Source organism: Chroicocephalus ridibundus, chromosome 18, assembly GCF_963924245.1.
Source record: "Chroicocephalus ridibundus chromosome 18, bChrRid1.1, whole genome shotgun sequence".
In the NCBI taxonomy this organism is placed as follows: domain Eukaryota; kingdom Metazoa; phylum Chordata; class Aves; order Charadriiformes; family Laridae; genus Chroicocephalus; species Chroicocephalus ridibundus.
This window is the reverse complement of record NC_086301.1, coordinates 325,561-334,879: the sequence shown is the minus strand read 5'-3', so window position 1 is coordinate 334,879 and position 9,319 is coordinate 325,561. Positions and strand designations below refer to the sequence as shown.

Sequence of the window (9,319 nt, the reverse complement as noted above, 5' to 3'; positions counted from 1 at the left end):
GCGTGGTGACGCTGCGGGCCGGGCAGAGCGGTGCGCGGGGTCCCGAGCTCAGCCGGGCTCTGCCGGGCAGACGGCGGAGCCGCAGGGAGCTGCCGGGAGCGGAATTCTGGGTGTTTTAGCAGAGAAACGGGTGGCTCCGCGCGCAGGGAGGCTCAGAGCGGGCAGAGGAACGCGTCGGGGAGAGACTGGGCCTGGGGACACGTCCCTGTTCGCGATCGATGCTGGGGGGTCTCTTTGCAGTCATGTTTTTCGCAGCGGGGAGCCTGTTCCGGAGCCTTTTTCCAGGGCGAAGCCGCTCCGTGTTCACGGGTGGGGTTTCGGGAGTCACCGTTCCCAAGCCAGCGGCAGTGGAGGAGCGTTCACATCCGATTAGTAAAGCAGAGGGAAAACCACTCTCTTCCTGTAGCCAAAATCTCTCTTTTTTTTTTTTTAATTAATGGGGGAATTGAAACATTTAATTACGTATTGAGCTGCTGAGGTGACCCCGTGTTGTAACGGCAGCCTTTTACCTGCCGCTGCTGGCATCGCTCTGCCGAGGCACAGACGGTGTCGGCGGCGCAGCAGGGAGGCGCACAGGGGCGAGGGTTGTTCCCAGCGCGAGGCAGACGTCTCCAGGACCCGTTCCGAGTACGGAATTTGTTGTAATTAGCGCAGCCTTGGAATGGAAGTTGCCAGCACCGTCCCACCGTTCCGTGGGCGCGCGGTTCCCCGTTATTGAGGAGGGAATAGATCCCGTGGGAGATTCTTCCATTCTCCCAGTGATTTTATGACAGCGCGGAAGCGCCGTTACCCGTGGAGGCTCTGGCAGCCCGTGCCCACGCCCAGCCCCCTCCTCCAGGTAAGGGGCTGCTGCGGGGCCGGGGCTGCTGCTTTTTCTGCGTTTTCCCCCGTTCTCGTGACGGAGGGCGGCGGGACGCAGCCCCCGACGTACTGCAGTGACTGAGAACGTTCCGCACCTGAGCGGGGGCCGCGGACACGGTGCCAGCGCTCGCCCCTCCCAGCCTGCGCAGGACTCGGCATTTCTTGGGCGGCTTTTGCAACGCTCTTGTGTCATTCCGACTCACCGGCAAGTAGGATGTGGTTTGGGGAGGGAATCCTGGATTAGGAGAATCCGGTTACTCCGACCATCACGAGACGGTGGCTTTGCCCCGTTCTTTGTGTTGCTGCCAGAAAGTGAAATAGCCAAAGCCTGCTCTAAAAAATAAATAGCAAAGGCTGCTCCCGAGCGCGGGTCGGTGCCTGGGAAGGCGGAGGTTGGGCCGGGGCCGGGAGGGAGGAATGGCCCGAAGCTGGAAACCTTCGCTGGGCACCTCGTCCTCCCCTCTCCCGAGGGCGTGGGTGACGGCTCACGGCCAAAACCAACTGTTTTTGCTTTCGGGGCTGGGGGGAGCCTCGAGGAGGGCGGCTGCCGCCTGTGGGGGCTTTGGAGCGCGCGGCCAAGGACGCCGCCATCCCGGCCCCTCGGAGGGACCCAGCACCCGCCTCTGCCCCAAGCCCCGGCAGCGTCAGAAACCCCCAGGGAGCAGCTCCCGTCCCCCTCCCTGCCCCTGCAGCCGAGCAAAGGGCAGGTTTCCAAAGGCGACTTTGGGAGGAGGGCGGACTTTGCTTCCCCCAGGAATGCCGGAGGCGGCCGGGGGCTTCCTCGGGATCGGTCACGCGCCCACGGCTCGGAGCCCGCAGGGATTAAACCCGCCGTGAACTCGGTTGTTCCCGGGGTGCAGCGGCGGGGCCGGCTCCCGTCGGGACTCGGGGAGTTAATCCAGCTGGCATTCCCTGCTGCGGGCAGCCCTCCTTTTACAGCCGCATCAGGAAAACGTGGGAGAACCAGTTCAGGGACCCGCAAAACACCGCTCCTGCCTCTTGGGCACGGGTGAACCGTGCAGTTGAGGAACTTTCTACCCAAAGGTCTGTGGCACTCAGGGCTCGGTCGTCTGTGCCGTGAGACGAGGAGGGTCAGGGCAGGGGACGCCGCCTCCCTTGCAGCAGGAGCGGTTCCGGGCACTGCCGCGGCTCTCCTTCTCCCTCTCCCCCTCCTTTCCCCCCCCCAGATCTTTTCTGTACAGACCAAAGTGCTGTTGGAGCTCCCACCCTTCATCCCCGCTCACGCCATCGACGCCCCCTGCGAGACGCAGGTCTACGCTCAGAGCAAAGGAGTGCGCTACCGGCGGCCGTGATAATTTATTGCGGGAACATCAGAGCGACACGGACACGCGAGGAGCGAGCTGTGAACCGCCGCGGACACGTCGGCGGGGGATTCGCAGGGGATGCGATGCTCGCGCAGCGTCGTCAGTGAGCGACCGCCACAAATGTCACCCGGGGTACGAAGTGCTGCTCGGCCGCTGCCTCGCCGCCTTCCCGCGCGCGCTGCGGGGAAAGCTGCTGCTCCTGGGAAGAGAAAAAGCGAAGCAGACACACGGAGGAAGGAGAAAAATCTGCAGGGCCACCGTGGGAATTAGCGAATCATCCTGTCACACCCGCGGGCGCCGTCCCTGCGGTGGGCAGCGCACGCGGCAGGGCCCCCCGAGTCCTTAGATGACCAGGTCTGCGTTTTTGGGGTGCAGGTGGTGGCCCCCGGCCAGGTCCCGGGGGCTGGGGGGCTGGCGGCAGGCGGGGGCCGGCGGCGGCACGGCGGGGCGGGCGCTGCAGGCGAGGAGCAGCCCGCCGGCGGCGAGGAAGGCTCCGGCAAACCAGCCCAGGAAGGTGGCCTCCCCGAATTCCCAGCGGGGGACGATGTCGGGGACGGTGTCGTCCCAGAAGTCGAGGACGGTGTTGTAGGCGACCCAGGAGACCGGCGCCAGCGTGGCCACGGCCGCCGCACCCAGCACCGCTCCCCCAGCGAGCAGCAGCCGCCGCTTGAGGCCGGGCCGGTCCCGGCAGGGCGTCCATCCCTCCATCCCCGCGGCGGCCAGCCCGCAGCCCAGCAGCCCCAGCCCGTTGGAGAGGCACATCAGCAGGCGGGAGACGCGCAGCTCGGGGGGCAGCGCCAGGAAGGAGCCGTGGGGCCGGCACTCCACCACCCCCTCCTCCTGGGCGATGCAGACCTGCCACAGCCCCATGCTCCACACCTCCAGCTCGTTCAGGTCCAGGTTGAGGCTCTTCCAGAGGGGCACGAAGGTGGTGACGCAGGAGGAGACCCACCCGAGCAGGGCCAGCACCATCCCCCCGGCCTGCGCCGGCGCCCGCCAGCCCCCGGCCATGCTAACGCCGCCCGCCGGGCCCTGCTCGGCCACCTGCAGCGCCGGCCGCGGTCATTAACGCCTGCGGAGCAGCGTCCACCCCGCCGCCGGCCGCGTCTGCGCCCGCGGGAGCCGATCAAGCCTCTTCCTCCGAGGCCGGGGTGTGGCCACCAGCATTTTCCAGCCGTTGTTGGTTTTTCCATGCTGAAAGCAAAGCGCGGCTGCCGGGCAGGAGCCGCCGGGTGCATCCCCGCCGCCGCCTGGCCACCACGGCAGGGTTAAACCCAAGCATTTAAATCCTCCCAGGCTCGGCCACCCCCAAGCGAGAGCCTTGGCAGGGAAAGAGCCTCTTGGCGGCGGCGGGGAGGGGACCCCGGTGGGATGCGGGGAGCCGACATCCAGCTCTTCCCGGGAGGGTTTGAGGCATCGACCCTCGTTCGGTCGTTAAACAAATAGGCGAGGGGCAGTTGGGGATGCCGTGGGGAGGGCGTCCCTTTGCCCCCTGCGGAGAGATGGGCACCCGCCACCCCGTCCCGCGCCTGGCGCCTCAGTTCTCGGCGCCTGACGTGCCCGGGCTCTTGCCTGGGAGCAAACGTCCTCCTCGTCCTGCTGGGAAAACAAGGATGGGGAAGAAGGAGGGGCCGCGCTGACGGGAAAATCCCAACTTTGTGTGGGCGCCTGGCTCCCGCCTGCCCCCACCTGCGTCCCCTCCGCGGGGTCCAGCTTGAGATTCATCTGCCCGGGGAGATTAGCGACTAATCTCTCCTTCATCTGCCGTCTTCCTTATCAACGGGGGGACCGGGGGCCAGGCGGGCAAATTACTGAGGCCTCCCGGCTCCGGGGGTCTGGCCCCGCTCGGCGCCAGGGGGACCGTGGCAGGGGGTCCCGCAGCAGTGGGGAGGGGGCACGGACCGCGCTCAGACCCGAGCGGGACCAAGGGAAAGGGGGATACGGCCCCGTCCCCAGCAGCAGACGGGGAGTGTCATCCCCCAGGCGAGCGCGGGGAAATCCACTGGGAAACCCCTCCTGCTCCTTCCCCCGGCAGGGCGCCCGCTCCTCTCGATTAAATCATCTGGAGGTAATTGTGCTTGTCATTGAGACAGATTAACGGGTGACCTTCTGCCGCTGGAGCAGGATTGGCGGCCACCGCCGAGTTCCCCGTCCTTCCTCCCTTCCTTCATCCATCCTTCATCCTTCCTTCCTTCATCCTTCCATCCTCTCTCCCTCCCTGCTCCACACGGGCCGCAGCGGAGGGTCCCATCCAGCCCTCGGGAAGATGCCTGGCGGCGGCTGGGGCCGAGCGGGAGCCGGGAGCGGAGGACGACATCTGCCAGCCCCGCGGCCGCTCCGCCGGGACACAAGGTGGGTCCCCCCTCGCCAGGGCTGGGGATGGGGGGGTGCTCCAGGGGCCGACGTCCCCCAGGGCTGCACCGAGGACCGAGGGTCCCACCTCTTCACGGCGGGAGGGGATGCTCGGGGGCGCAGAGAGCCCACCTCCCCGTCCCCAGCCCCGTCCTTGTCCCCACGGGTCACTGCTCTCCAGGTGGCATTTCCAGGAACGTGACCTGGGGCGACCCAGCTGTTCCCAGCCCGTCCCAGGGAGCCCCGTTACGGGATCTGCATCTCCCGTGTCCGTCCTCCCACGCCCAGGGGCCGCCCGTCCCTGCTCGCAGCTCGTTACGGAGCTGGCAATTAGTGCCAGGTCCCGAGGTGAGCGCAGAGCCCGGCGGTGGGCGATGGCCAGAGCTTGCCCACTGCCGGGGCTGCTCGTGGCCGCGCTCCCCGGCCTCTGCAATGCAATTATGGCCCCTAATGGGCTTAGCCATCTGCTGCCACCCCGGCACGGCCCCGCGCCGGCTCCCGTGCTGCGGGCGAGGGCCGGACCCCCCCGAGGGCACGGGGAGAGGGGCCGGAGCCCCCCGCCTCCCCAATAACCCCGCTTTGTGCCCGGCCGCAGGACCCCGCGCCCGTCCCGGGGCTGAGCGCCCGCGGCCCCGCCATGGTGCTGCCCTGTGCCGGCGCCCGGCCGCTGCCCGAGGAGCCCCGCGGCCGCAGCAACTCGGTGCCCCCTGCGCAGACCCCCACCGCCAAGCACATGCTGGCCTACCTGCCCCGGCCGCCCACCGACACCAGCCGCTACGGCACCTTCCCCCAGAAGGTACGGCTGCTCCCGGGCTCCCTCCCAGGGGATGCTGCCGGCCGCCGCCGGCGCCCGGAGGCCATTCCTCACTCCCCGGCTCCTTTCCGCCCCGCAGCCCGAGCCCCCGGCCGCCCCCGGGGGGGCTGCGGCGGAGGACGGCCGGCAGCGAGCGGCCAAGAGAAGCCCCCCAATGCCAAACCACGGAGGCGTCCCCGGTGAGCCGTCCCTGCCGGCCGTCCTGCGCCGTCCCGGCGACATGTCCCGCTGCCCGCTGGCCGCCCGCTGGCACCCGCTGCAGGCGCCCGGCGCCCCTGGTGCCATCCCTGGCATCACCATCCCCAGCGCAGGGCGCGGCAGGACCCCCTCCATGGAGGGGCTGCCGGGCCGGCGCTGCAAGCGGCTGGAGGAGGACGGCCCCGTGGCCCAGGCGGGCAGGCGGCAGCGGCAGCGGTACGTCACCAAGGTGGGCAAGTGCCAGGTGAACCTGGGCAACATCCAGGAGAAGAAGCGGTTCCTCTCGGACATCTTCACCACCATCGTGGACCTCAAGTACCGCTGGTTCCTCTTCGTCTTCATGATGTGCTACATCGTCACCTGGGTGGTCTTCGGCACCGTCTACTTCTTGGATGCCTGGGCGCGGGGCGACACGGAGCACCGGGGGGACCCCGAGTGGCGGGCCTGCATCCAGAACGTGGACGGCTTCGTCTCCGCCTTGCTCTTCTCTGTGGAGAGCCAGCGCACCATCGGCTACGGCGCCCGCATGGTGACGGCCGACTGTGCCGAGGGCGTCATCCTGCTGATGGCCCAGTCCATCGTGGGCTCCATGATCGACGCCCTGATGGTGGGCTGCATGTTCGTCAAGATCTCCCGGCCCAAGAAGCGCGCCCAGACCCTCATCTTCAGCAAGAACTGCGTCATCTCCCGCCGGGACGAGCAGCTCTGCCTGATGTTCCGGGTGGGCGACCTGCGGGATAGCCACATGGTGGACGCCAAGATCCGGGCCAAGCTGATCAAGTCGCGGCAGACGGCGGAGGGGGAGTTCATCCCGCTGGAGCAGTCGGAGCTGAACCTGGGCTACGACACGGGGGAGGACCGGCTCTTCCTGGTGGAGCCCCAGATCATCTGCCACATCATCGACCGCCGCAGCCCCTTCTGGGACCTGTCGGCCGAGTCCCTGCGCCGGGAGCAGTTCGAGATCATCATCATCCTCGAGGGCATCGTGGAGGCCACAGGTGAGGGGGGGACGGGCGGCCGCCCGGGGGTGCTGGTGAAGCCGGGCTGGGGGGCTGGCATCCTGGGAAGAGCTGGTGACCGGTGCCCTGGGGCTGAAGCCCCCCGTTAGCAGTGGGGGGGTCGTCACCGTGCCCCAGCTCAGCCTGGTCTCTGCGCAGGAATGACATGCCAAGCCCGCACCTCCTACACGGAGGACGAGATCCTCTGGGGGTACCGCTTCGAGCCCTGCATGTCCCTGGAGAAAGGAGCCTTCCGGGTGGACTACAGCCGCTTCGAGATGACCTTCGAGGTGCAGACACCGGCAGCCAGCGCCAAGGAGCTGCAGGAGCGGCAGGAGCTGGAGCTCCCCACGCTCGGGCTCTGCTGGGACCAGCCCCTGCTGCCCCGCGCTGCGCCGGGCGTCGGGCACCGCCGGGAGGAGCCGCCGGAGCAGGGGGACACGGGCTGAGCGCGGTCCCGCACCGACAGTGCCATAGCCCACCCTCCCCCACGGGGCTGAGCCCCCCCGGCCGCGGGGCGTCACTGCCGCAGCGACGTTCTTCCGTCAGGAGGAACGCCAGGTCCAAACAAGGGAAGTCTCTTAATTAAAAAAAAACAAACACAAAAATCAATCAGCAGTGGGTGGTTTTTTGTACAACCCTTGAAAGTGATGCCCCCCCCACACCCCGCGCAGCGCTGCCCCCCAGCCCTTGGGCCACCAACGTCAGAGGGACACCGAGCTGTCGGAGCGGGGCCAGAGGAGGCCCCGGAGATGCCGGGAGGGCTGGAGCCCCTCTGCTGTGGGACAGGCTGGGAGAGCTGGGGGGGTTCAGCCTGGAGGAGAGAAGGCTCCGGGGAGACCTTCCAGCCCCTGCCAGTCCCTCAAGGGGCTGCAGGAAAGCTGGGGAGGGACTCTGGAGCAGGAGGGGAGCCATGGGGCAAGGGGGAAGGGTTTTAAACTGAAAGAGGGGAAACTGAGATGAGATCCGAGGAAGAAATTCTTGGCTGTGGGGGTGGCGAGCCCCTGGCCCAGGTTGCCCAGAGCAGCTGTGGCTGCCCCATCCCTGGAGGGGTTCAAGGCCAGGTTGGACGGGGCTTGGAGCAGCCTGGGCTGGTGGGAGGTGTCCCTGCCCGGGGCAGGGGGTGGCACGGGGTGGGCTTTCAGGTCCCTTCCGACCCTTTCTGCGACTGCAGGACCGGGACCCCACCGCCCCACAGACGCCCCTCCGAGCAGAGCCTTTCCCGCCACAGCGCCGCCGCCTTTTATAGCGCCTGGCCCCGCCCCGCCGCGCCCCATTGGCTCTGCCGCCGCTGGCCCCGCCCCGCCGCGCTGACTGACAGCTGCCGCCCCGCAGCGGCGCTCCCCCCCGTCCCCAGGCCGGGCCGCTGCGGCCGTTGTGAGGCGCGTGGCGGGAGGGGTCGGTTCCCAGCGACCCCCCGCCGTGAGAGGGAGCGGCGGGGCTGAGGCCGGTGCCACGGCGCGGTGAGGAGCGGGCAGCCGGGGGCGGCTCGTCACCGCGGAGCAAGCAGCAGTTAATCGCCGCACGGTGCCGCTATGGGTCGGGCCTGTGCTGCTGCGCCCGTGAGGGGCTCCGGCACCGCCTGGGACGGAGCCGTGGCTGCTTCAGGGAGCGCCCTCGTCATCCTCAAGAAGTTGGGAAGCTCACGGCCACAGAACCGTGGATGCGTTGGGTGCGAAGGGACCGCGAAGGGCCAGCTGGGCCCGGCCCTGCAGCAGCAGGGACGTCTGTGACTCCATCAGGTCGCTCAGAGCCTCATCCAGCCGGGCCTGGAACGTCCCCAGGGATGGGGCCTCCACCCCCTCTCTGGGCAGCCTGGGCCAGGGGCTCACCGCCCTCAGCGGAAAGAACTTCTTCCTAATGTCTCATCTAACCCGCCCTGCTCGAGTTTAAACCATTGGCCCTCGTCCTGTCACTACGTGCCCTTGCAAACAGCCCCTCCCCAGCTTTCCCGGAGCCCCTTGAGGGACCGGCAGGGGCTGGAAGGTCTCCCCAGAGCCTTCTCTTCTCCAGGCTGAACCCCCCCAGCTCTCCCAGCCTGTCCTCACAGCAGAGGGGCTCCAGCCCTCCCGGCATCTCCGGGGCCTCCCCCGGCCCCGCTCCGACAGCTCCGTGTCCCTCCTGTGCTGAGCTCAGGCCGGTCCCCTCTGGCTGCCCGGCGATGACTCAGTGCCCGAAAAGGACGCTGTGAGGAAGGGTCTCCTCACCCGAGGGACCACCGAGACGCTCCCGCAGAAGTGTTCCGCCAACACCGCAAAATTTAATACACGTGCAAAAAGGCCATTGGGGCATCTGTGGAGCCTGTGAGCCGGGAGTCACGGCTGAGCCGGGCGGAATTGTGAGTTTTTGTGTATAAGCAATGGGTGACCCCCCCCACCTCCGGTGAGCCGCGCTGGAGCTGGGGGTCCCCCAGTGCCCCACGGCGAATAAAGCAGCGTCTCCTCCCTCAGCTACTTCAGGTTCTGAGAGAGTTCACACCCAGCCCCACACATTGCACAGGGACAACCCCCCCCACCCAACTGTCCCCCAGTCCCACACATTGCCTGGAACCGCCATCAAACTGTCCCCCCCCAGCCCCACACATTGCACAGGGACACCCCCCCAAAACTGCCCCCTCAGCCTCACACATTTCTCAGGCTCCCACCCTGCTAAGAGTGTCCTATTTCCATCCCCCCCTTCCCCCCCGCCAGCCCCACACACTGCCCAGAACACCCCCACAAACCCTCCCCCCAAAACTGCCCCCAGCCCCACACATTGGTCCAGGGCCCCCT

General features: G+C 68.0%; 2 protein-coding genes across 5 annotated transcripts; one reads left to right on the top strand and one right to left on the bottom strand.

The window, feature by feature from the left end:
• The first annotated feature begins 1,913 nt into the window (after window positions 1-1,913).
• On the top strand, window positions 1,914-7,163 carry LOC134525085 (G protein-activated inward rectifier potassium channel 3-like). Of its 4 annotated transcripts, none has more exons than XM_063355565.1 (5): window positions 1,914-2,318; window positions 4,280-4,538; window positions 5,134-5,334; window positions 5,432-6,548; window positions 6,708-7,163. In XM_063355565.1, the coding sequence occupies exons 3-5, from the start codon at window positions 5,176-5,178 to the stop codon at window positions 6,995-6,997; spliced, it is 1,566 nt and encodes a 521-aa protein (XP_063211635.1). In that variant the 5' UTR covers window positions 1,914-2,318; window positions 4,280-4,538; window positions 5,134-5,175; the 3' UTR covers window positions 6,998-7,163. The 4 variants fall into 4 exon arrangements, with proteins under 4 accessions (XP_063211635.1, XP_063211634.1, XP_063211636.1 ...); XM_063355564.1 differs by lacking the exon at window positions 1,914-2,318 and adding an exon at window positions 2,415-2,540; XM_063355566.1 differs by lacking the exon at window positions 1,914-2,318 and adding an exon at window positions 4,720-4,886 and having other exon boundaries at window positions 4,423-4,538.
• Window positions 2,529-4,418, bottom strand: CLDN25 (claudin 25). Its single transcript, XM_063355568.1, has one exon. It carries the CDS (start codon window positions 3,195-3,197, stop codon window positions 2,529-2,531), a length of 669 nt encoding a protein of 222 aa, XP_063211638.1. The 5' UTR covers window positions 3,198-4,418.
• Window positions 7,164-9,319: the final 2,156 nt, after the last annotated feature.

Excerpts from the sequence above, each read along its gene's own strand:
- LOC134525085 (XM_063355563.1), top strand. The coding sequence starts at position 4,566 with ATGGGGGGGTGCTCCAGGGGCCGACGTCCCCCAGGGCTGCACCGAGGA. Across the intron at positions 4,887-5,133 it reads AATTAGTGCCAGGTCCCGAG|GACCCCGCGCCCGTCCCGGG; the intron begins GTGAGCGCAGAG and ends GCCCGGCCGCAG. Across the intron at positions 5,335-5,431 it reads ACGGCACCTTCCCCCAGAAG|CCCGAGCCCCCGGCCGCCCC; the intron begins GTACGGCTGCTC and ends TCCGCCCCGCAG.
- CLDN25 (XM_063355568.1), bottom strand. The coding sequence starts at position 3,197 with ATGGCCGGGGGCTGGCGGGCGCCGGCGCAGGCCGGGGGGATGGTGCTG.